The sequence below is a fragment of the Pongo abelii genome, chromosome 14, assembly GCF_028885655.2.
Source record: "Pongo abelii isolate AG06213 chromosome 14, NHGRI_mPonAbe1-v2.0_pri, whole genome shotgun sequence".
Classification (NCBI taxonomy): Eukaryota; Metazoa; Chordata; class Mammalia; order Primates; family Hominidae; genus Pongo; species Pongo abelii.
Window position 1 is genome coordinate 36,232,747 of NC_071999.2, and position 25,054 is coordinate 36,257,800.

The window sequence follows — 25,054 nt, forward strand, 5'->3', positions numbered from 1 at the left end:
CTGTCTTTTCTCCAAGAGTTTCTACTGTTTGACATCTCAGTCAAAGTACCTGTTTCTACTTTTGACATCTAAGACAAAGAGATGATCATTCAGATTTTAACAAGAGTCAGGTTGATCTGGGATGAGTCCTCAATTTTAATCATCTCTAGTTTGCCTGATTAACAGCCTCCCTGGGTGTTGCTGAGGCCACTGCTTTAGGCCCGAAGGCCCAAGAAGAGTTTTGTCTTCTACCCACTTACCAGGCCCAGTTTGCTGCTGAAAGCTGCCATGGCTGTCTTGCTACTCCCCTAGCAAGGATTTTTCTCTCTAGAAATTCATTCATCTAGACTTCGTGGCATTCACCTCTCTTCAATTTTGTAATTACGTATGATTTTTCTGTTATTTGAATATTTTTATTTGAGTGTTACCATGGCATGAAAGTCTTTTGCATCCTCTGATATCCTAACTGGCATTAGAACTTCTCCCATTGCCTTTAGGATCAAGTCTGCACTCCAAGGCTTTTAAGACCTCTCATGATCTTGGCAGATGCTGTTTTACCTTTCTAGCGTTATCCATCTACACCCTTATCTTAAAGAACTCTTGCTGAACTTGTTTCAGTTTCTCTGAAGCACTATTTTTTTCCTCTCCTCCCAAGATACGACATTCGCTGGCCTCTGCATACCATTGTTTCCCCAACTTTCTGCCTGTCTAGTTCCTCCTTGTTCTTTTGGACTCACCATAGTTATCACTATTTACTCTTGAATGCCTTTAGCCCAATCTAGCCTCTCAAATCTGGGTTTAATGCATTTCTAATGTACTTTCATAGCATATTATGCTAACCATTATCATTTAGTTGCCTATTTACTTTTCTATTTTCCAGTTAAATTATGCATTATTTGAAGGCAACACCTGTGTATTTTGTTTCTCGTTATTTCCTCGCTTCTTAGCATAGGGACTCATGTTTTTCAAGGTACGGTGAATAAATGAATAAACAAATCCATGAACACAAGGCACTGATCTTTATATAACTAACATTGACCAGTGTGATGTTCTGTTTTTAATAGTGCTTTTACAAAGATGCAGGAACATTCTTCATGAGATTGTCTCTTACATCAACCTTTGATAAAAGCTGTAAGACATAATGTTGAATAGTTTCTCTAGTATTACAATAGAATTTTCTGATGCTCTAGCTTGAGAACTAATATGGCTTTTAACAGCAAGTCAGAATCAGTGGCTTGTAAAACCAATTCATGGACCATAACTAGCGTTTTAAATTAATGAACTATTGAGTGGAATAGAATAAAATGGCAAATATCAGAGTACATTCCATGTCATAAGGGTAAGTATTGTTTGTGACATTTTTGTTTCAGCTTTATACATACCCATGCACACTCACACACAAAACATATAAATGGTTGTGATGTGAAATTAATTTCTTGTTTTCTGATGGCGGGTCACAGTCAAGTAAGTTTTTGGAAACCACTACCTTAAACCATCTGTCTTAGGTAAGGATGTTTTGACAGAGCTGAGTCAGACGTGTAGGTTCCTGTGGTTTCTGTGTAGGTATTTTGCGTTGTTTGGAGCATGAGACCTTTGTACTAGTTGAATCCAAGTGTCTGTTTTTCACTTTGTTGCTTACTCCATGAAAGTTTTGGTACTTGGAGAAAATAAATTGAATGACCTTTTTTTTTTTTTTTTTATTTCAATAGGTTTTTGAGGGGCAGGGGGTGTTTGGTTGTAAGAATGAGTTCTTTAGTGGTGATTTCTGATATTTTGGTACACCTGTCTGTCACCCAAGTAGTGTATGCTGTATCCAGTGTGTAGTCTTTTATCCCTCATCCCCACCCCTCTTCCAAGTTCCCAAAGTTCATTGTATCATTCTTATGCCTTTGCATCCTCATAACTTAGCTCCTACTTATAGGTGAGAACGTGTGATGTTTTGACCATTTCTTTTTGAAAATACTTATTTACATATGTGCATTTAGGTAGGAAGCTGTGCTTAGGCTATCTGTCATCAGCCTTTTTGGCAGCCTTGGGAGCAAATGACTGCACCAGAATAAGACGCTGGGCAATGTCCTCGGAAGAGGCTGCAGGCAGTGTTACCCAGAGAGACTGCCATGACCTGTTTATTGGCTGAAGGCCAGGAGGGGCAGGCATGTTTCTCATGCATGTTCCCTTCCTACATCTTTTTGATCTGCACTGTGTTCTTGGGCAAGTCCCAGACTCCCATTTCAGTTTTTCTTATTTTTAACATTTGTATATTGTATATTGAAGGAAATAAAATAATCCTGTAGCCTTTCAACATCTTTTTAATATTTAATAGTTGGTGGCCAGAGCAGACAAGTGTTCTTTCCCACCATGATATGACTGTTTTCCATTTTGGGGAGCAACCTTATTTGGAAAGAACTCATCAGCATGCTAATAAACAAGTGTTATTAATGGCTCATATTCACTTAGTTTATGCAAATAATTAATGTAAGACTGTGAGTAGGCAAAAGTATAAAATAATTACAAATTAAAATTTCATGCTCATGTTTCATCTTCCTATAAAGTTAGTTTTTCAGAGAGCGGATCAAAAAAATGAAAGTCTTTCTCATTTTTTCTCATTCTACTAGATGCTGACAAAAGAAAAAAAGCATTTTTACTATTTACTGTCAACACATCTTCTCATGTGTGCTCTTTTCCCGGAGTCAGTAGCTTGAGCCCAACGTGGCCGATTGGGTGTAGGAGTTCCACTCAGCCACAAAAAATGTGGCCAGGGAGGTTTCACTGTGGACAGCAGGCTTTCTAAGAGAAAGGCAATTTATGGTGGGTTTTCAGACTTGCAGTTTTCCTTTCTCTGTAGTTGACAGGAACTTTGTTTCTTTTTATACCTTCCTATTTTGTTACAACATCTTAAGTAAAGAAATTCTCTTGTCTAGTCAAGGGCAGGGAGGGAGTTCTGCACTGTTGCAGGGGACGGAGGAGGGGGTTGGCCACTAGCATTAGGTAAAACTGTGCTGAATTGAGCCCAGCATGTGGAATCAGTGTTTTTGATTCAGGGATTCAAGCTCTTTGTCCTTTTTTCCTTCCTCCTAGACTCATTAATAGAATGTTTCCTCCGCCAGGAAGAAGGTCTTTGTAAAGGCGACTTTGTTCTCACTTGTTTGATGCATCAAACTTCTATTGAGTGCTGTGGGCAAGGCCCTATATGTGGCAGTGGGACTATATGGATGAATTTTAAATAGTTTTGCCTTAAAGAAAGTCTTTGATGATCAAGATTGAACTTATGAACCATATTGTTTCCTTCAGCCCTTTCAGTTATTGAGCTTTTTATGATATGAAAAGATTCATTTCTACCTTAGGATCAGAATGAAAACAAGAAACCAATCTGTATTTTAAAACGAAGAGAAATTATTTTGGGAACTTGGTACAAAAGTGTTGGAAAGGGCCAGAAGACTAAAAGAGAACAGGTAGGGTTTTACCTCGAGCTCAGTAACTAGAGAAAGCTACTATTAGCCTCTCACTCTGGAGGAGCAGAGTCCTGTTTCCCGGGGCCCATTTGTGCAGCAGCGGTGTCTGTGGAGCTTCTCTAACCCCTTTCTCTGCTCTGGCTCCCACTAGAATGGTCTTCAGCAGAGAAGCTGTCAGGAGACTTCTCGCCAGTAAATGTCGGTGCTACAGCAATGATGCTCCCGATGATATGGTCCTGGGAATGTGCTTTAGTGGCTTGGGAATCTCTGTGACACACAGCCCTCTCTTCCATCAGGTGAGGAAATGCTTTTTATTCTTCCCTCATGGCAGGTGGGGGACAGGTTCTTCTCAAGGATTTGACTTCTTTCTCTTCACATATTCAGGAAACAGACTAAGAACTGTGTTGACAGGCTCCAGGGGAATGTCCTTAACCAGGACTGTTACCCTGTTTGATGTACACACTCTCATGTACGTCATGAAGATGGGAGGCAAAAACGTCTCGAAAACCAAGTGGCGTTTGACCAGGATCCTCGCCATGTAGGACCAGGGAAAAGCTGTTTTTTGGTTTATCTTTTTAGTTAAAAAGATTTGGTGGCATTTAGAAATTATTGGGTGCTGCCTAGAAATATATAGGACTGACCTAATATTGTCCTACTGGCCACCGAGTCTATGTAATTCTACACCATCCTCAGTTTTTACACTATCTGTCTTTTCACTGAGCTTTTTCTCCTTCACTTGCCATTAAAATGAATGGCTAAAATCTATTAAATTGCAATTGGGTATCTCAATAAGCATATATTCTGGGGGTTATGGAAAAGAAGAGATGAGCTTATGTTTACCAGGGACGGGTAGTGCTTATAGCCTCCCCATATTACAGTTTGGGGGTTGGAGAAGGAAATCCTCCTGCATTATGTTTAGTATCTTTTAAGAACCAAGTCAGTGAATTTTCTTCTAAGAATAATAGTTGTTCATAAACTAAAAATAACCATAGATCCATACCCATCTAATATCCTCCTTCAATAAATTTAAAGGTTTTGAAACTTGAAGTGTGTATGCATATGTATTTTAGATGCCTTCTCTTACATTGAAAATACTGTTTTTATGCCTTATTTATTTATTTTTATTTATTTATTTATTTTGAGATAGGGTCTTGCTCACTGCAACGTGGCTCACTGCAGACTTGATCTCATGGGCTCAAATGATCCTCTTGCCTTAGTCTCCCAAGTATCTGGGACTACAGGTGCACACCGCCATGCCTGGCTAATTTTTAAAGTTTTTTATAGAGATGGGGGTCTTACTATGTTGCCCAGGCTGGTCTCAAACTCCTGGACTCAAGCGATCCTCCCACCTCGACTTCCCAAAGTGCCAGGATTACAGATGTGAGCCACTTCACCTGGCCCATGCTTTATTTATTTAGTAACTAGTAGCAAACATTATCATAGCAATATAGAAAACTTAGCATGACAGAAATAGTATACTATAGAAAACAACTCGAATAAGACTAAGAAAGTGTTTGCATCATCAGGAAAGGCAGAATCCATTTCTGTATCCTTGAGACAATAAGAGAGGATAAAAATAGACCTTTAATATAAGGAAATGTATGAGAAACCTCCTTCCTGGTGTCAGTTAGAAGATACTTACTTGTCCTTTAGGACTTTGAGAGGTCTTACCCACTTTAAGCCTGTGTGTTGTGTTAGGATGACTTAGGAAAGAAAGCGTTATTCTCTGCGGTTCCCTCTCTTGCTCTATCTCATGGTGTTTCAGTCACGCAATAAAAGGGGTAATTAAAACTGTTAGTGTATAAGGGAAATAATTTATCAAGGTTAGTGTGACAGGTCTTAGATTTTTGTAGCAGCCCTTTTCATTTAGGGAAGAATAAATTAGCTAATAAAATGATAAGGAGAAAAGAAAGAAGGAAAATCATCTATAGGCAAAAGAACTTTGAAGATAATTTTTCTTAAATAAGGTTATTGTTTCCCCACTTTAGAACTCTTGATTTCTCTAATTCACATACATTTTAAACTTTTCCAAAATCATAAAATATGTTTAAAACCTATCCTCCCCAACAAATAATGCTGTATCTTCCAATTCTTAAGCCTCTTTTAGAGAGTTTGGTAACAATTGGGATAGTGCTTTCCATTTATAGTGTTTAAACACTGATCCAAACTGTGTTTGTTCATCTTCACAAAGAAATATGAGGCAAAGAGATAAAATTTAAGAATCCTGATGAGCTAGAGACAGAGTGGGCATGTGGAAGCAGTCTCATATGCAAAATTGCCTGGGCCGTCACATTTCTTCTGTTTTTAGAGAAAGTTATTGTGAATTCGCAGATTTAGAAGGGGACTGCAGGGAAAATCTAGTATTTCCCTTTGTTGAAAGCACAGCACCTAGAGCATATGGTTTTCTGTTCTTCCAAAATTATGTGCCACTAATGGACATGGCAGTGTGCAATGGTTGGTGGTTGCTCAACTCTGGAAATTTCCCAAAAAGTTTTAGACCACCATTATGGTGGGTAAACTGTATGGGATGGAAATCATTTTTCAATACAGTTATAGAAAGGCACTTGTCTAAGGAAATGTGATTTTAATCTCCATTTGCTGCCCTGTTTAGTGTGCTCCAGTATTTACAGATGAAAGATTCTAATTTTGCCCAATATAGGAGGTCTTTCCTTTTTTTTTTTTTTTTTTTTTTTTATTTTTGAGATGAAGTCTTGCTCTGTCACCCAGGCTGGAATGCAGTGGCATGATCTCGGCTCACTGCAACCTCTGCTTCCTGGGTTCAAGCGATTCTCCTGCCTCAGCCTCCCGAGTAGCTGGGACTACAGGTGTGTGCCACCCGCCCGGCTAATTTTTTGTATTTTTAGTAGAGACGGTGTTTCACGTGTTAGCCAGGATGGTCTCAATCTCCTGACCTTGTGATCCACCTGCCTCGGCCTCCCAAAGTGCTGGGATTACAGGCCTGAGCCACCACACCCGGCTGTAGGTCTTTAGGCAGTTTCAGCCCCTCTCTCTTCTTGCATGCAGATGCCTACCATACTCTGTGTCTGTTCCTCAAGTTCTTCCCCACCCCTCGTCCTGCCTGTTTGGGATTTCCTCTTGACATTTTGGACACAGAGATATGATTATTAGAGGCTGCATAGACTTCTTGGTATTAAAGATACCATTTTGGGTGTATTTCACTTTTCTGGTTTTGTCTAATGCTTTTTCATTATCTCATTTGTCAAAAATGACCAGTAAATTTTAATGTTTAATAAGCCAGCTCTTTTAATGCATGTATAGCCTCCCTGAGATGCAGTAAATCACTTCTAGAATCTGCATTAATAGAGGGAAAAATGTTATGGTGTTTTTTTTTCCTGTTAGATGCATTTCTATCTTCAACAGTTCATTTTTAAAGGTGAAAAACCAGCAAGGATTTGTTTCCATTGCTTTTACAGTAGTCCTTCCTTAACCACAGGGGATACATTCCAAGACCCCCCCAGTGGATGTTTGAAACCTTGGATATACTGAACCCTACATATACTATGTTTTTTCTTATACTTTACATACCTATGATCAAGTTTACTTTAGAAAGTAGGCAGAGTAAGAGATTACAACAATAACTAATAATAGAGCAATTATAACCATATGCCAGCATCACTACTCTTGCTTTAGGCTAGTCTTAAGTAAAATAAGGGTTCCTTGAACACAAGCACTGTGATACTGCTGCAGTTGACTGGATAATGAGGCGGCTTCTAGCGACTCAGGGGCAGGGAGTGTAAACAGCATGAAGATGCTGGACAAAGGGAGGATTCATGCCCAGTGCGGGATGGAGTGGGACACCCCAGATTTCATCCTGATACTCAGCAGGGCCCGCAACTTAAAACTTAGGAATTGTGTATTTCTGGAATTTTCCATTTAATATTTTCAGACTAAAATTGACTGTGGGACACTGACACTTCAGAAAGTGAAACCATGGATAAGGGGGAACTGCTGTATGTCTTTCTTCTGGGATCATTGTGGAATTATCTTCTAACGGAATTGAGAGGATGTTTCTCCTTGGTTTTCTTCCTTGCCAGTAAACTCTCAGAGGGCCTTGCAAAGAAACGTTGTATAATAAATGAATTCCTTCAACTAATATTCAAAACTTTCCCAACTCTGTTAGACTGTATTCCAGTGTGTATTTTTTGTCTGTCTCACTGTTTTTTCCTTTTAAAATTCCTTTTAGATTTTTAACTCCCTGAGCAGTTACAATTTCTTAAAAATAGCAATTGTGAAAGTTCTCCCCTTAGATTATTTTGAACTTTTCTTCACAGATATTATTGTTGGAACACTCATCTGAGCAGTATATTTGTACTGGTGAAGCTAGGTTAGGCCAGGTGCTGCTGAGTGTGCCCAACCGGCAGTGAGACGGCTTGAGCAGAGGCAGCCGGTGTCCTGGCAGAGCACTGGCCCTGGGCTGAGCACCTCTCTCTGGTCTCTATTCCAGTGTTTGCTAGTCATGTTACTTCTGGGAGCTCTGGTTTTCTCAGCGGTAAATTGGAAGTGAAATATTCTGTCCATTTCATAAGGTTGTTTCTAGGATTCAATAAGGTAAAATTTAACAAAGATATTCTGTAAACCATTTAAGGGAGTTTAAGTATTCATATCAAAGATTTAGGCAGACTGTAATAAAAAAGTAGCCTACAAAAGACTTGTTTTTAAAATGCATCACATCTAGTTTTAGTAGTCAAGACAATTTTAGTATTGATGACCTAATGAGTTACTTTATAAAACAGATGGCCCATATAAATTAATAAACAAATTTAAGATGATTACTGGCTGGGCAAAATGGCGCACGCCTGCAATCTCAGCACTTTGGGAGGCCAAGGCAGGTGGATCACCTGAGGTCAGGAGTTCGAGACCAGGCTGGCTAACATGGTGAAACCCCGTCTCTACTAAATACAAAAATTAGCCAGGCATGGTAGTGCATGCCTGTAATCCCAGCTACTTGGGAGGCTGAGGCAGGAGAATCGCTTGAACTCGGGAGGCAGAGGTTGCAGTAAGCTGAGATTGCCCCACTGCACTCCAGCCTGGGCAGCAGAGTGAAACTCCATCTCAAAAAAAAAAAAAAAAAAAAAATTCCTGAGAGAAACTGGATACTTTGCTTAGAGAAAACAAAATAGTATCTGATTTCAGTTTCCTCCTAACCCTATAGGCTACTTCTTCAATCTTATTCTAACCTGTATCTAGTTCTGCTTAAGTTTTATTTTCTAACTTCTAAAAAATTTTGCAATGTAGATAATATAAAAACTTTTTAGGTCCTTTCACAGACTATTTTGGGTTACTTGCAATTCTCATTTACACCTCTGGAACTAGACTAGATATTTGGTCAGGAAGAGAGCATGAGTTACGTTATCCTTCTTCCCAGTGAGCTCCTTGTTTCTTCGAATGACATCACCTAATTACACATTAGAGCAGTAGCGAGGCCAAGGGAAATCTGAGAAATCCTTGCCCTGGCCCCCCACAACCCACTTGTGGCCAGAGTTTCCTTAGAAGTACCTGGAACATAACAGTTTTTCTGTCTTTGTGCAGAAGTGATAATAGTAACTTAAATGGCTTACCAAAGAAAGCTTTTTGTATGTATTACTATCGTTTAGGAATCTCCCAAAGGCAAGACTATGGAACATAGAAGCAAAAAGCAGTGCATTTGGGATATTAAGGTAATTGGAGACACAAAAGCAAAGCACCTGGAGTTAGAAGAAAGATATCAGAAAATAGTTTCCTTTTTGCTTTTAGATTCCTATAGCCAATATTAGGTAGTGAAGTAAAGCAGTCCACTTTATAAATTCAAATGCTCTTCTGCAGCAAAATTATATTCAATCAACAAGGAAACCTAACTATTATTCCTGCAGGCTCGGCCGGTGGATTACCCTAAGGACTACCTTTCTCATCAAGTTCCCATATCGTTCCACAAACACTGGAACATCGATCCAGTGAAGGTGTATTTCACATGGTTGGCACCCAGTGACGAAGACAAAGCCAGGCAGGAGACACAGAAAGGTTTTCGAGAGGAGTTATAAATCAGGGTGACCTGTGAGCATAGCCTGCACAGGGAATGAACTGGAGACTGTGGCCTCATCCCACTGCTGTGCTCACAACACTTGTGTCTGCCACTTGGCATTGGATGCTTCCTGACTTTAGGGGGAGATTTTATGTATGGTATTTTTGGACAGAGGAAGAAAAGGGGTCATAGGAGAAACATTTTTTTTTCTGGGAAAAAACACATGCTTTTGACTTATGCAGTTGTTTTAACACTTAGTGATGACTGTGTATTCTCCAAGCTGTGACACAGCAGTTTTTTTTTATTGTCACAGAGAAATAAATGGTACCAGAAGTCCCTTTCTTGTTCTGTCTCTTCATTATAATGGAAGTTTCAGTTGGGCATGAGCCTGGAGAGATGTGACGGTCTATAGTTCTATTTGTATATATAAAAAGAAGAGTGAAAGTCTTTTGACATGGATATTGTGAATGATATGAACTTTTAAACCATATTATTGAAGATGAAAATTATTTCCTGGGAACTCAGTAGGAATAATACTGTATTAAGGAATAATACTGTACATAAAACATCATGAAACTCTAGATATGAAATCCCCTGAAGTCTGTAATCATGGTGGTTATGTTTTGTCTATTCTTTTGCTGTTTGTGCCTCATAAAAAGAGAATGAGGTCTTCTGCTAGAGCTTCGTATTGCTTTGGAAGTTCATCTGTGTTTTATTTCTCCCTGAAGGCCTATCTTTATGGCCTACTTGTAACATGAAAGTAGTAGATGCTGCCAGAAAATAGTGTCCTCAATATTTTAAAACAATGTTGATGTGTTTTGTTCAAGTCAGCAAGCTCTATGTGAGTCTCAGGAAGTGAATTAAATTTGGACCTTATGTTTTACTCTTGTTTTTTTTTTTTTTTTTTTTTAATGTTACTTAATGACTCTGTCCTGACTCAGAAGAGAAACCCCTTGTGGAAGGACAGCATGGTGATCAGGCAATTTCTCTGGGTTCCCAAAGAATGACATTTGAACACAGTATTTTGAAACAGCTCTAGTTTTCAAATTATATCTTTAATATATAGTAACGTAACATATTCAGTATTAATGTATAAAAAGCACTCTATTTAATTATATAATTCAGTTTTTGTAAAGGTATTTGCATAAAATTTGATTTAATATGTCTTAAACTAATTTTGGTATAGTAAATTACTTCTTTTTTTTCTTTTTAATAAAAACTGTTGCTCATTAACTTTGCTTATAATGCTTTTTATAGCCAAGCACAGAATTTAAAGCCATACCACCAAAAGTACCTGTGTGTGTTAATGTTTTCTTGTAGCATAGATTTGACTCATTTCCAAAATGATGCAATAGTATTAGTATTTACCATTTTTCCAAACTAGCAACTACCAGAACTCGTGTGTTGCAGTGATAACACAATGCATTGGATTCAGTTTTGTGAAAATGGATTCTGTGGCCATCCAAGGGATGTATCAGGGATGATCAGCTGATGAGAGGCTCCAGAAGGATTTCTAGATCGTGTCAAGCCTCTACTGATGGCCTTAGCTTTGTTCAGTCATTGTAACTGGGATTGTTGTCATTGCTACCTTCATGTCACCTTCATGTCATCTGTAATAGTACTCCTGGAGAGCCCTGGCTGCCTACACCTGTGGAAAAGAGTCTCCAGTTCTGCTCCAGCCTACTAACTGTTACCACTGAGAGAACAACATGTTCATTTGACAGGATTGAAGCTGGCATCCGTATGTGAAGATCCTTGTCAAGCTTTCTTCTGTGGTCTGATCAGTGCCTTCTACTGATACCGGGGCACCTCCTCTGGTACTTTTAAGTGTTTTGTTAATTATATTTACTTTTTGGAATGGTGTAAGCCTAACCACAAATAAAAGATCTTTGCCTAAGTTTTTGATTTCTCAAATATTGTGTTCATTAGTCTAGACTGGGAATGGGGAGGGGAAATGGGGAAAAGGAATGAATGAAATCAGAGAAAAAAGTCAGCAGGTCGGTAAATACTGTTTAAACAGAGAATAATTACTTCAGAGCTACCCTTTTAAGAGAAAACCATCAGAAATTGACAATGTTTATATAAAGTTTATAAAGCCATTGTGTTTTATTATATAACAAATCAGAGATGTTATTTTAGAATCGATTCCCATCTAAAGAACTCAATTTTGAGTCTGACATTTCCAGGACCAGATATTGTCTTACTCACATTTCCTTTGCTTTGAAATAGGGCTTTCCTTCCAAATGGCTATTTTTAGGCTAGGGATGTTAACATCAGGGATTTGTGTGTGGAATAACTGGAATGTCATTTTTGCTTTTAAGCATTTCTGATGATATAGCCAAAGCAGGTTGTCTGACTATGTAGGATTTTTACGTCTTGCAACTAAATCAGAAATCCAGACATGAAAATAACCTTTCTAGAATGCCTAGGAGCAGAAAACAATAATAGCATGCTAAATTACAAATGATGCTATGTATGGGTATGTAAATATCAGTGCTTTCTGCATTTCTGGGTTTATTGAAGACCTCGTATGTTTCCTCAAAAATTAATATAATTGACATCTTCAAGAATGTTTCTGTTGTCTTCCATTCATAATAAGAGATGTAATTTCTATAGACTAAATAAAGACTTTATTATGTAATTAAAAGTTGAACACTCTCTTACAAAGAAAACTCTAGGCCCAGATGGTTTCATCGGTGATATTCTGCAGGCATCCAAAGATGAAATACTGTGTTTATGGAACATAAACTCTTTCAGAGCATAATGAAAAAGGAAGCATTTCCCAACTGAATTTATGAGACCCAAGTTTCTCTGACACCAAAACTTGACAAAGGAAAATCACAGACTAACAACTTTCATGAGCATAAAAGACAGTGATCCTAAACAAAATGATCAGCAATAGGTAAAAAGAGGATACATAAAAAGGATAGTAACTCATGACCAAATGGGTTTATTCCAGGGATGCAAGGCTACTGTAACATTCAAAAATCAAGTAATTCACCACATTAATAGAATAAAGGAGAAAAATTGTATAACCATTTTAATAGCTGCGCAAAAAAGGAGGAAAAAAAGCATTTGACAGAATTCAGCAGCCAACGTTGTAATTCTCAGAAACTAGGTAAATTCGTCAATATAATAAAGAGTATCTACAAAAAAAAAGTATCATAAATACCTAATGCTTTCATATTGAATTATTTTTCCCCCTAAATTTGGAGGAAACACTAGAATGTTTACCATCACTACTTCTATTCAACATCGTTTAGGAGATCCCAGTCAGGGGAAAGAAAAGGAAATTATATAAAGAGTAAAGAGAAGTAAAAAGATATTTACAGATGACTTGATTGCATACAAACAGAATCCAAAGTATCTTATAATGAATTTAGTAAGATCACTAGATACAGGACTGATATAAAACATGATTGTATTTCTACATACTAGCAACAAACAATTTGAAAATAAAATTAGGAAAACAATGTTATTTGCAATGGTTTAAAAATATTAAATACTAAGGAAATAGATCTTAAATGTTACCACCACCACCAAAAAAAAAAAAAAAAAACCGTGCAGGAATGGATGGATATGCTAATTGGCTTGATTGTGGCAATCATTTTACAATGTATACATATATACAATCATGTACACTAAAGTATATACACTTTTTATATGTCAAGTATACCTCAGTAAAGCCGGAAAGCATTAGGAAATATCTAGAAATATGTAGAAATAAATAGTTGCAAGATCTCTACACTGAAAACCAGAAAATCTTGAGAGATATTGAAAAGGAACTAAGGTTTATCATTTTATGTACTGAAATGTTCAATATTGTTATGACTACAATTATCTCAAATTGATCTATAGATTTATTTCCAGTAAAAATCTGAGACTTTGTGTGTAAAAACTGACAAACTGGTTCAAAATATAGAAGGAAATGCAAAGGACCTAGAATAGCCAAGCCAATTATGATGACAAAATTCAAAGATTTACAAGAACAGATTTCAAGACCTACCAAAAAACTACTAAAGTGTTTTACTGGCATGACGATTGAAGTTAGATAAATTGAACAGAATCCATACATAATATGATTACTTAATGTAAGACAAAGGTAATACATGCAATTCATGAGGGAAATGATCTTTTCAATAAATGTAGAGAAATTAGATATATGGAACAATATGAAGCAACTACTAACTCGGATTACAGACATTATATTCAAAGATTAAGCTATAAAGCATCTAAGAACAGTACTTTTCAACTGGGGGCCTTTTAGCCCTGGGAGACATTTGGCAAGATTTTTGATTGTCACAACTGGAAGGAGGTGCTACTGGCATCTGGTGGGTAGGCCAGAGATGCTGTTAAACACCCTACAATGCACAGGAGAAGAATTAACAAGGAATTATCTAGCCTCAAATTTCAGTATTGCCAAGCTTGAGAAACACTAGTCTAGAGGAAAACCAGACTAAAATATCTTATGATCTCAGGTAAGCAATGAATTATTAAACAGGTAATAAAAAGCCGCTATCTAGGGCCAGTGTGGTGGCTCACGTCTGCAGTCTCAGCATTTTGGAAGGCCAAGGCAGGAGAATTGCTTGAGGCTAGGAGTTCGAGACCAGCTTAGGCCATGTAATGAGACCCTGACTCTACAAAACAACAACAACAAAACGCTATCTACAAAATTAAAAAGTAGATACATTTGATTTTATTTTAAATAAAACAATTTTTTTCTATCAAAGGAAAAGGCAAGTTACAGACTGGAGAAGATATGTATGATATATCTGACAAGGACTCTGTGGCAGACAACTCTAAAGTAGTCCCCATGACTCCTGACTCCTGGTATTCATACCCTTGTGTAATCCTCTCCTCTTGAGTTTTCATGGGACCTATGTGACTTGATTTTAACCAATAGGATATGGCAGAAGTGGTGAGATGTATGTGATTATGTGTATGTGAATCTGTTCCATAAGCCTGTAATATTCATCTCATGAGGAGATACTCTTCCTTGTTGGCTTTGAGGAAACAAGCAGTCATGCTGGGAAAGCCCACATGGCGAGAAACTAAGGGTAACCTGTAGGTAACAGGCAGCAAGAAGCAGACTGGAAAGCGGATATACCACAAGGGACTGAACACTGCCACCACATGAGTTTGGAAGAAGATCCTTCCTCATTTGAGCAAAAGATGAGAGACCACAGCCCTGGCCAACATATCTATTGCAGCTGTGTGAGAGATCCTAAAGCAGAGGACCCAGCTAAGCCACGCTGAGACTCTTGACCCACAGAAACTGTCAAATAACAAATGTATGTTTGTTTATACCCGTAAGTTTGTGGTAATATTGCTATGCAGCAGTAGATAATACAGGTTCATAGCCAATACAACTCCTACAAATCCGAGGACACAACATAGTCAAAAATGTCAAAAAAATACATGAACAAGCACCTCACAAGAGAGGAAATACAAATGGCCAATACATGTATTTTGAGAGTTCAACATCATTAATGAGATCACACATAAACCCACCATGAGACATGCTATGCGGTTACAACAATGGCAAAACTAAAGAGACTTGATACTTTTGAGTGTTGACAAAAATGTGAAGCATGTATTGAATTCTTATAAAGTATTGCTTAAGAGTACTAAATAGCCACACTGCAAAATTATTCTCAGCATTTTCTACTAAAGCAAACCAAACATCTATGCCAGGTTCAGCCAACTGCTGCCCGTGGGCTAAATCCAGGCCACCACCTGCTTTTGTCAACAAAATTGTATTACACAGGCATGCCCATTTGTTTACATATTGTCTATGGCAGAGTTGACTCATTACAGTGGAGAATGTATGGCTTGCACAGTCTACATATTTCCTATCTGCCTTTTACAGTAAAAGTTTGCTGACCTCTGGTCTACACTATGTCTCAGTAATTCCTCTCCTGAGTGCACAGTTCCACAAAATGAAATATTCAAAAGAGTTCATATTTGCTTTATTATAACAGCCCCAAATTGAAAAAAAATTTCTACCAAGAAGAGATGGATAAATTATGATATATCCATACAATGATGGATAATTACTTCACAGCAATTAAAAGGAGAAAACTATTGATAGACATTACAATGTTAATGATTCTCACAGGTATATTGAACAAAAGGAGGCAGACACAAAAGAAAGCATATGGTTCTTTTTATAGGAAATTCAAGAATAGGTAGAAATAGTTGATAGAAGTTGAAAAAATGGAAATTCCTGGTGGTGGGGTACAGAAAAAAAAAAGCTGCCTAAGGGGCGTTCACTGTCAACTCTTAGTGGAGCCTTTGCTGGCAGTGGATAGCAAAAAACTACAATTCTCCAAAAGGATTTGGTGTGTTGGCTACTTCATATGGCTAAATATACATTTATGTGTTCTGGATGCTAGAAGAGGCAGGGATAGGATAGCCATTCTATTGTGAAAGTTCAGAAATCTTATTCAGTATTCTTATGTAATTGGGAGACAACACCACCTGTGGAAGAACATGAAGGGTGGCAATTAGAATCAAATAACAGTAGGTGTTTTGGGGTCAGACTGAGCAGTTGCTGTGGCAGCACCTCACAGACTAGGGGATGTGAGGGCCAGGGCAGAATTGGGCCCCCACATTTGCCTGAGTGCCCTCCAAGTAGGATGGGGTGAGGTGCCCTTGTGGCCGTGGGCAAGGTTGCTCTGAACTGCCCTGGCAGGACTGTGGAGGTTGGAGGAGTTTCAGTTTTCTGAGGAAAAAAACACAGGTGAAAACGTGATGTGAAGATGGAAATTGTCCATAAAAAAGCAAAGCCTGGTGGGAGTGGCATTTCAGGTTGGGTCCCAGTGGCATCATTCTTAATGAATATTGGGATGTCGGGGGTTATGGGGTGAATCCATGCCCTGGCAGCCTTTCTGCATTTGGCAGGAGAGCTTCTTCTTGAAGCAGTGAATCAGGTGATGGGGGAGTGGCCATGGGAGGTTACCCCAAGGAGGTTCCAAGAGATTAAAGAAAGAGTAATTGATGAAGGTAAAGAAATGGAAGCTCACTCCTATTCAACATAGCATTGGAAGTTCTAACCAGGGCAAACAGGCAAGAGAAAGAAATAAAGGTATTCAAATAGGAAGAGAGGAAATCAAACTGTCTTTTTTTGCAGATGACGTGATCCTATATCTAGAAAACCACATCGTCTCAGCCCAAAAGCTTCTTAAGCTGATAAGCAACTTCAGCAAAGTCTCAGGATACAAAATCAGTGTGCAAAATTCACAAGCATTTCTATACACCAACAATAGACAAGCAGAGGGCCAAATCATAAATGAACTCCCATTCATAATTGCTACAAAGAGAATAAAATTCCTAGAAATACAGCTAACAAGGGAAGTGAAGGACCTCTTCAAGGAGAACTACAAACCACTGCTCAAGGAAATCAGAGAGGACACAAACAAATGGAAAAACATTCTATGCTCATGGATAGGAAGAATCAATATCATGAAAATGGCCATATTACCAGAAGTAATTTATTTAGATTCAGTGCTATTCCCATTAAATTACCATTGACATTCTTCACAGAATTAGAAAAAACTACTTTAAAATTCACATGGAACCAAAACAAAGAGCCCATATGGCCAAGACAATCCTAAGCAAAAAGAACAAAGCTGGAGGCATCACGTTACCTGACTTCAAACTATACTACAAGGCTACAGTAACCAAAACAGCATGGTACTGTACAAAAACATACACAGACCAATGAAACAGAATAGAGAACTCAGAAATAAGATGGCACATGTACAACTATCTGATCTTTGACAAACCTGACAAAAACAAGCAATGGGGAAAGGATTCCCTACTTAATAAATGGTGCTGGAGAACTGGCTAGCTGCATGCTGAAAATTGAAACTGGACTCCATTTTTACATGAAACTGGACCCCTTCCTTACACCACATACAAAACTTAACTCAAAATGGAGTGAAGACTTACATGTAAAACCCAAAACTATAAAAACCCTAGAAGAAAATCTAGGCAATACCATTCAGGACATAGGCATGGGCAAAGATTTCATGATGAAAAAGTGAAAAGTGACTGCAACAAAAGCAAAAATTGACAATTGAATCTAGTTAAACTAAAGAGCTTCTGAACAGCAAAAGTAACTATCATAACTATCACCACAGTGAACAGACAACCTACAAAACGGGAGAAAATTTTTGCAATCTATCCGTCTGACAAAGGTCTTATATCCAGAGTCTACAAGGAACTTAAATACATTTACAAGAAAAAAAAATACATTAAAAAGTGAGCAAAGGACATGAACAGACACTTCTCAAAAGAAGCTATACATGCGGCCAACAAACAGGGAAGGGAACAAAACACACAGGCCTGTCAGAGGTGGGTGGTTGAGGGAGGGAGAGCATCAGAAAAAAATAGCTAATGTATGTTGGGCTTAATACCTAGGTGATGGGTTGATAGGTGTGGCAAACCACCATGGCACATCTTTACCTATGTAACAAACCTGCACCTCCTGCACATGTATCTTGGAACTTAAAATGTTTGGTAGAACTTAACAGTGTCGGGGGAAAAAGAAGTTGAAGCTGACAGAAATGTTCACACTCCCAGTCTTGTCCTAAAAAAGATTTGAAGAGGGAATTCACTGAAGTCTTTGCAAAGGAAATTATTTGAATCTCTGTGATCCATGCTTCCATGGAGTTTGTGTTCTAGGAAACTTTCTCTGACCTTTTTGAGAAGCCAAAGCCACCACCCAATGGAGACAGCCAAGTGAATCTGCTGCTGCTGCAACCTCAGCAAAGAGGGATGCCTTCACAATGTTTTGGAGAGAATTGACTGCACATAAGAGATGGAACTCAAGAAACTAGTTTCCAAACTAAAAACATCAGATTTTAGAAGGCCATGAGCCAATAAACATGAAATATCGACTGGAAAGTTTTATAAAATGGGGGTGATAATAGCTCTGCCTATGATTTGGGCTGGGAATTTTATTCTGGGCAGTCCATTTTTTGAATTATACTCCTTGCCAAGGCTGCTTGTCTCAAAAAGAAAAGGAGTATAGGGAGCTTATTAAAGGAGTGTCAGATTATAGCCTTTACAATGGCAAGTAAGGAAGCTAGAGGGACTCTGGCCTAGTGAAAGTCTGTTTCCTCCTTTTCTTACTTTTCACTCAATAAAACCCTGCTTTACTCACCCTTCAAACCATCTGTGAGCCTGAATTTTTACAGCCATAGGACAGACAAGGACCCTGTCTTTATCTAAACTAAGGGAAAGTCCTGCAACATTTGTGGCACACAATGTGGGGCTCTAGAAGTGTTAAAATTGATATTTTGGGGGTGGAGCCAAGATGGCTGAATAGGAACAGCTCCAGTCTATAGCTCCCAGCATGGGCGATGCAGAAGACGGGTGATTTCTGCATTTCCAACTGAGGTACCGGGTTCATCTCACTGGGGAGTGTCAGACTGGGTACAGGACAGTGGGTGCAGCGCACCGAGTGTGAGCTGAAGCAGGGCGAGGCATCACCTCACCTGGGAAGTGCAAGGGGTCAGGGAATTCCCTTTTCTAGTCAAAGAAAGGGGTGATAGATGGCACCTGGAAAATCGAGTCACTCCCACCATAATACTGCGCTTTTCCAATGGTCTTAGCAAACAGCACACCAGGAGATTATATCCCGTGCCTGGCTTGGAGGGTCCTATGCCCATGGAGCCTTGTTCATTGCTAGCACAGCAGTCTGAGATCAAACTGCAAGGCGGCAGCGAGGCTGGGCGAGGGGCGCCCGCCATTGCCGAGGCTTGAGTAGATAAACAAAGCAGCTGGGAAGCTTGAACTGGGTGGAGCCCACCGCAGCTCAAGGAGGCCTGCCTGCCTCTGTGGACTCCACCTCTGGGGGCAGGGAATAGCCAAACAAAAGGCAGCAGAAACCTCTGCAGACTTAAATGTCCCTGTCTGACAGCTTTGAAGAGAGTAGCAGTTCTCCCAGCACACAGCTGGAGATCTGAGAATGGACAGACTGCCTCCTCAAGTGGGTCCCTGACCCCCGAGTAGCCTAACTGGGAGGCACCCCCCAGTAGGGGCAGACTTGACACCTCACACGGCCGGGTACTCCTCTTTGACAAAACTTCCAGAGGAACGATCGGGCAGCAACATTTGCTGTTCACCAATATCTGCTTTTCTGCAGCCTCCGCTGCTGATACCCAGGCAAACAGGGTCTGGAGTGGACCTCCAGCAAACTCCAACAGACCTGCCGCTGAGGGTCCTGACTGTTAGAAGGAAAACTAACAAAGAGAAAGGACATACACACCAAAACCCCATCTGTACATCACCATCATCAAAGACCAAAGGTAGGTAAAACCACAAAGATGGGGAAAAAACAGAGCAGAAAAACTGGAAACTCTAAAAATCAGAGCACCTCTCCTCCTCCAAAGGAATGCAGCTCCTCACCAGCAACGTAACAAAGCTGGACAGAGAATGACTTTGACGAGTTGAGAGAAGAAGGCTTCAGATGATCAAACTACTCTGAGCTGAAGGAGGAAGTTCGAACCCATGGCAAAGAAGTTAAAATCCTTGAAAAAGAATTAGATGAATGGCTAACTAGAATAACCAATGCAGAGAAGTCCTTAAAGAACCCAATGGAGCTGAAAACCACAGCACGAGAACTATGTGACAAATGCACAAGCCTCAGTAGTCGATTCGATCAACTGGAAGAAAAGGTATCAGTGATGGAAGATCAAATGAATGAAATGAAGCGGGAAGAGAAGTTTAGAGAAAAAAGAATAAAAAGAAATGAACAAAGCCTCCAAGAAATATGGGACTATGTGAAAAGACCAAATCTACGTCTGATTGGTGTACCTGAAACTGACGGGGAGAATGGAACCAAGTTGGAAAACACTCTGCAGGATATTATCCAGGAGAACTTCCGCAATCTAGCAAGGCAGGCCAACATTCAAATTCAGGAAATACAGAGAACGCCACAAAGAAACTCTTCAAGCCAGAAGAGACTGGGGGCCAATATTCAACATTCTTAAAGAAAAGAATTTTCAACCCAGAATTTCATATCCAGCCAAACTAAGCTTCATAAGTGAAGGAGAAATAAAATACTTTACAGACAAGCAAATGCTGAGGGATTTTGTCACCACCAGGCCTGCCCTAAAAGAGCTCCTGAAGGAAGCACTAAACATGGAAAGGAACAACTGGTAACAGCCGCTGCAAAAAACATGCCAAATTGTAAAGACCATCGAGGCTAGGAAGAAACTGCATCAACTAACGAGCAAAATAACCAGCTAACATCATAATGGCAGGATCAAATTCACACATAACAATATTCACCTTAAATGTAAATGGGCTAAATGCTCCAATTAAAAGGCACAGACTGGCAAATTGGATAAAGAGTCAAGACCCATCAGTGTGCTGTATTCAGGAAATCCATCTCATGTGCAGAGACACACATAGGCTCAAAATAAAGGGATGGAGGAAGATCTACCAAGTAAACGGAAAACAAAAAAAAGCAGGGGTTGCAATCCTAGTCTCTGATAAAACAGACTTCATATCCACAAAGATCAAAAGAGACAAAGAAGGCCATTACATAATGGTAAAGGGATCAATTCAACAAGAAGAGCTAAATATCCTAAATATATATGCACCCAATACAGGAGCACCCAGATTCATAAAGCAAGTCCTTAGAGACCTACAAAGAGACTTAGACTCCCACACAATAATAATGGGAGACTTTAACACCCCACTGTCAACATTAGACAGATCAACAAGACAAAGTTAATAAGGATATCCAGGAATTGAACTCAGCTCTGCACCAAGCGGACCTAATAGACATCTACAGAACTCTCCACCCCAAATCAACAGAATATACACTCTTCTCAGCATCGCACCATAGCTATTCCAAAATTGACCACATAGTTGGAAGTAAAGCACTCCTCAGCAAATGTAAAAGAACAGAAATTATAACAAACTATCTCTCAGATCACAGTGCAATCAAACTAGAACTCAGGATTAAGAAACTCACTCAAAACCGCTCTACATGGAAACTGAACAACCTGCTCCTGAATGACTACTGGGTACATAATGAAATGAAGGCAGAAATAAAGATGTTCTTTGAAACCAATGAGAACAAAGACACAACATACCAGAATCTCTGGGACACATTCAAAGCAGTGCGTAGGGGGGAAATTTATAGCACTAAATGCCCACAAGAGAAAGCAGGAAAGATCTAAAATTGACACCCTAACATCACAATTAAAAGAACTAGAGAAGCAAGAGCAAACACATTCAAAAGCTAGCAGAAGGCAAGAAATAACTAAGATCAGAGTGGAACTGAAGGAAATAGAGACACAAAAATGCCTTCAAAAAATCAAGGAATCCAGGAGCTGGTTTTTTGAAAAGATCAACAAAATTGATAGACCGCTAGCAAGAATAATAAAGAAGAAAAGAGAGAAGAATCAAATAGACTCAATAAAAAATGATAAAGGGAATATCACCACCGATCCCACAGAAATACAAACTACCATCAGAGAATACTACAAACACCTCTATGCAAATAAACTGGATAATCTAGAAGAAATGGATAAATTCCTGGACAGATACACCCTCCCAAGCCTAAACCAGGAAGAAGTTGAATCTCTGAATAGACCAATAACAGTCTCTGAAATTGAGGCAATAATTAATAGCTCACTAACCAAAAAGAGTCCAGGACCAGACGGATTCATAGCCGAATTCTACCAGAGGTAAAAGGAGGAGCTGGTACCATTCCTTCTGAAACTATTCCAATCAACAGAAAAAGAGGGAATCCTCCCTAACTCATTTTATGAGGCCAGCATCATCCTGATATCAAAGCCTGGCAGAGACATATCAAAAAAAGAGAATTTTAGACCAATATCCCTGATGAACATCGATGCAAAAATCCTCCATAAAATACTGGCAAACTGAATCCAGCAGCACATCAAAAAGCTTATCCACCATGATCAAGTGGGCTTCATCCCTGGGGATGCAAGGCTGGTTCAACATACACAAATCAATAAATGTAATCCAGCATATAAACAGAACCAACGACAAAAACCATATGATTATCTCAATGGATGCAGAAAATGCCTTTAACAAAATTCAACAACCCTTCATGCTAAAAACACTCAATAAATTAGGTATTGATGGGACATATCTCAAAATAATAAGAGCTATCTATGACAAACCCACAGCCAATATCATACTGAATGGGCAAAAACTGGAAGCATTCCCTTTGAAACCTGGCACAAGACAGGGATGCCCTCTCTCACCACTCCTATTCAACATAGTGTTGGAAGTTCTGGCCAGGGCAATCAGGCAGGAGAAGGAAATAAAGGGTATTCAATTAGGAAAAGAGGAAGTCAAATTGTCCCTGTTTGCAGATGACGTGATTGTATATCTAGAAAACCCCATCGTCTCAGCCCAAAATCTCCTTAAGCTGATAGGCAACTTCAGCAAAGTCTTAGGATACAAAATCAATGTGCAAAAATCACAAGCATTCTTATACACCAATAACAGACAGAGAGCCAAATCATGAGTGAACTCCCATTCACAATTGCTTCAAAGAGAATAAAATACCTAGGAATCCAACTTACAAGGGATGTGAAGGACCTCTTCAAGGAGAACTACAAACCACTGCTCAATGAAATAAAGGAAGATACAAACAAATGGAAGAACATTCCATGCTCATGGGTAGGAAGAATCAACATCGTGAAAATGGCCATACTGCCCAAGGTAATTTATAGATTCAATGCCATCCCCATCAAGCTACCAATGACTTTCTTCACAGAATTATAAAAAACTATTTTAAAGTTCATATGGAACCAAAAAAGAGCCCGCATTGCCAAGTCAATCCTAAGGCAAAAGAACAAAGCTGGAGGCATCACACTACCTGACTTCAAACTATGCTACAAGGCTACAGAACAGAGCCCTCAGAAATAATACTGCATATCTACAACCATCTGATCTTTGACAAACCTGACAAAAACAAGAAATGGGGAAAGGATTCCCTATTTAATAAATGGTGCTGGGAAAACTGGCTAGCCATATGTAGAAAGCTGAAACTGGATCCCTTCCTTACACCTTATACAAAAATTAATTCAAGATGGATTAAAGACTTAAATGTTAGACCTAAAACCATAAAAACCCTAGAAGAAAACGTAGGTAATACCATTCAGGTCATAGGAATGGGCAAGGACTTCACATCTAAAACACCAAAAGCAATGGCAACAAAAGCCAAAATTGACAAATGGGATCTAATTAAACTAAGGAGCTTCTGCACAGCAAAAGAAACTACCATCAGAGTGAGCAGGCAACCTACAGAATGGGAGAAAATTTTTGCAATCTACTCATCTGACCAAGGGCTAATATCCAGAATCTATAATGAACTCAAACAAATTTACAAGAAAAAAAACAAACAACCCCATCAACAAGTGGGCGAAGGATATGAACAGACACTTCTCAAAAGAAGATATTTATGTAGCCAAAAGACACATGAAAAAATGCTCATCATCACTGGCCATCAGAGAAATGCAAATCAAAACCACAATGAGATACCATCTCACACCAGTTAGAATGGCAATCATTCAAAAGTCAGGAAACAACAGGTGCTGGAGAGGATGTGGAGAAATAGGGACACTTTTACACTGTTGGTGGGAATGTAAACTAGTTCAACCATTGTGGAAGTCAGTGTGGCGATTCCTCAGGGATTGAGAACTAGAAATACCATTTGACCCAGGCATCCCATTACTGGGTATATATCCAAAGGATTATAAAACATGCTGCTATAAAGACACATGCACACGTATGTTTATTGCGGCACTATTCACAATAGCAAAGACTTGGAACCAACCCAAATGTCCAACAATGATAGACTGGATTAAGAAAATGTGGTACATATACACCATGGAATACTATGCAGCCATAAAAAATGATGAGTTCATGTCCTTTATAGGGACATGGATGAAGCTGGAAACCATCATTCTCAGCAAACTATCGCAAGGACAAAAAACCAAACACCACATGTTCTCACTCATAGGTGGGAACTGAACAATGAGGACACATGGACACAGGAAGGGGAACATCACACACTGGGGCCTGTTGAGGGGTGGGGGGAAGGGGGAGGGATAGCATTAGGAGATAAACCTAATGTTAAATGACGAGTTAATAGGTGCAGCACACCAACATAGCACATGTATATGTATGTAACAAACCTGCATGGTGTGCACATGTACCCTAAAACTTAAAGTATAGTAAAAAAAAAAGGAAGCTATAAGTAAGGGTGCCTTAAACCACTTGTTACACTGTCTAAACCATGAAGACTTGTAAAGAATATTCTCTTTAAGGTGAAAGAGAAGCCCTGGGAAAGAGAGCTTCTCCTGCTCTAATGGTACCCTGGCAACTAACTGGGTCACAGCTTAGTCTATAGTCAGGAGCTGTGTTTCCAGTGGAGACCATTAATGTGACTGATGAGAAGGCAGGAAGACATCAGGAGCTTCATGCTACTCTGAAGAAATTTGATAGAGGCCCTGGAGCTTGCATATTAGTTGTCGATTAAATATAGGTTTGTTGATTAAATGCCCAGGAGAATCATGGCTTTACCTCTTTCCTCTGAAATTGA

At 39.1% G+C, this 25,054-nt stretch overlaps 1 protein-coding gene across 5 annotated transcripts in view; it reads left to right on the forward strand.

Moving 5' to 3' along the window:
* Positions 1–11,347, forward strand: part of B3GLCT (beta 3-glucosyltransferase) — a 131,560-nt gene extending 120,213 nt beyond the window's left edge. For 2 of the 5 annotated variants that reach the window (XM_009248539.4, XM_054528633.2), the window contains 3 exons: positions 3,583–3,727; positions 9,047–9,109; positions 9,302–11,347. In XM_009248539.4, coding sequence (XP_009246814.3) covers positions 3,583–3,727; positions 9,047–9,109; positions 9,302–9,469 — 376 coding nt within the window. In that variant the 3' untranslated portion in view covers positions 9,470–11,347. 5 annotated transcript variants of the gene reach the window in all.
* The last annotated feature ends 13,707 nt before the right edge of the window (positions 11,348–25,054 follow it).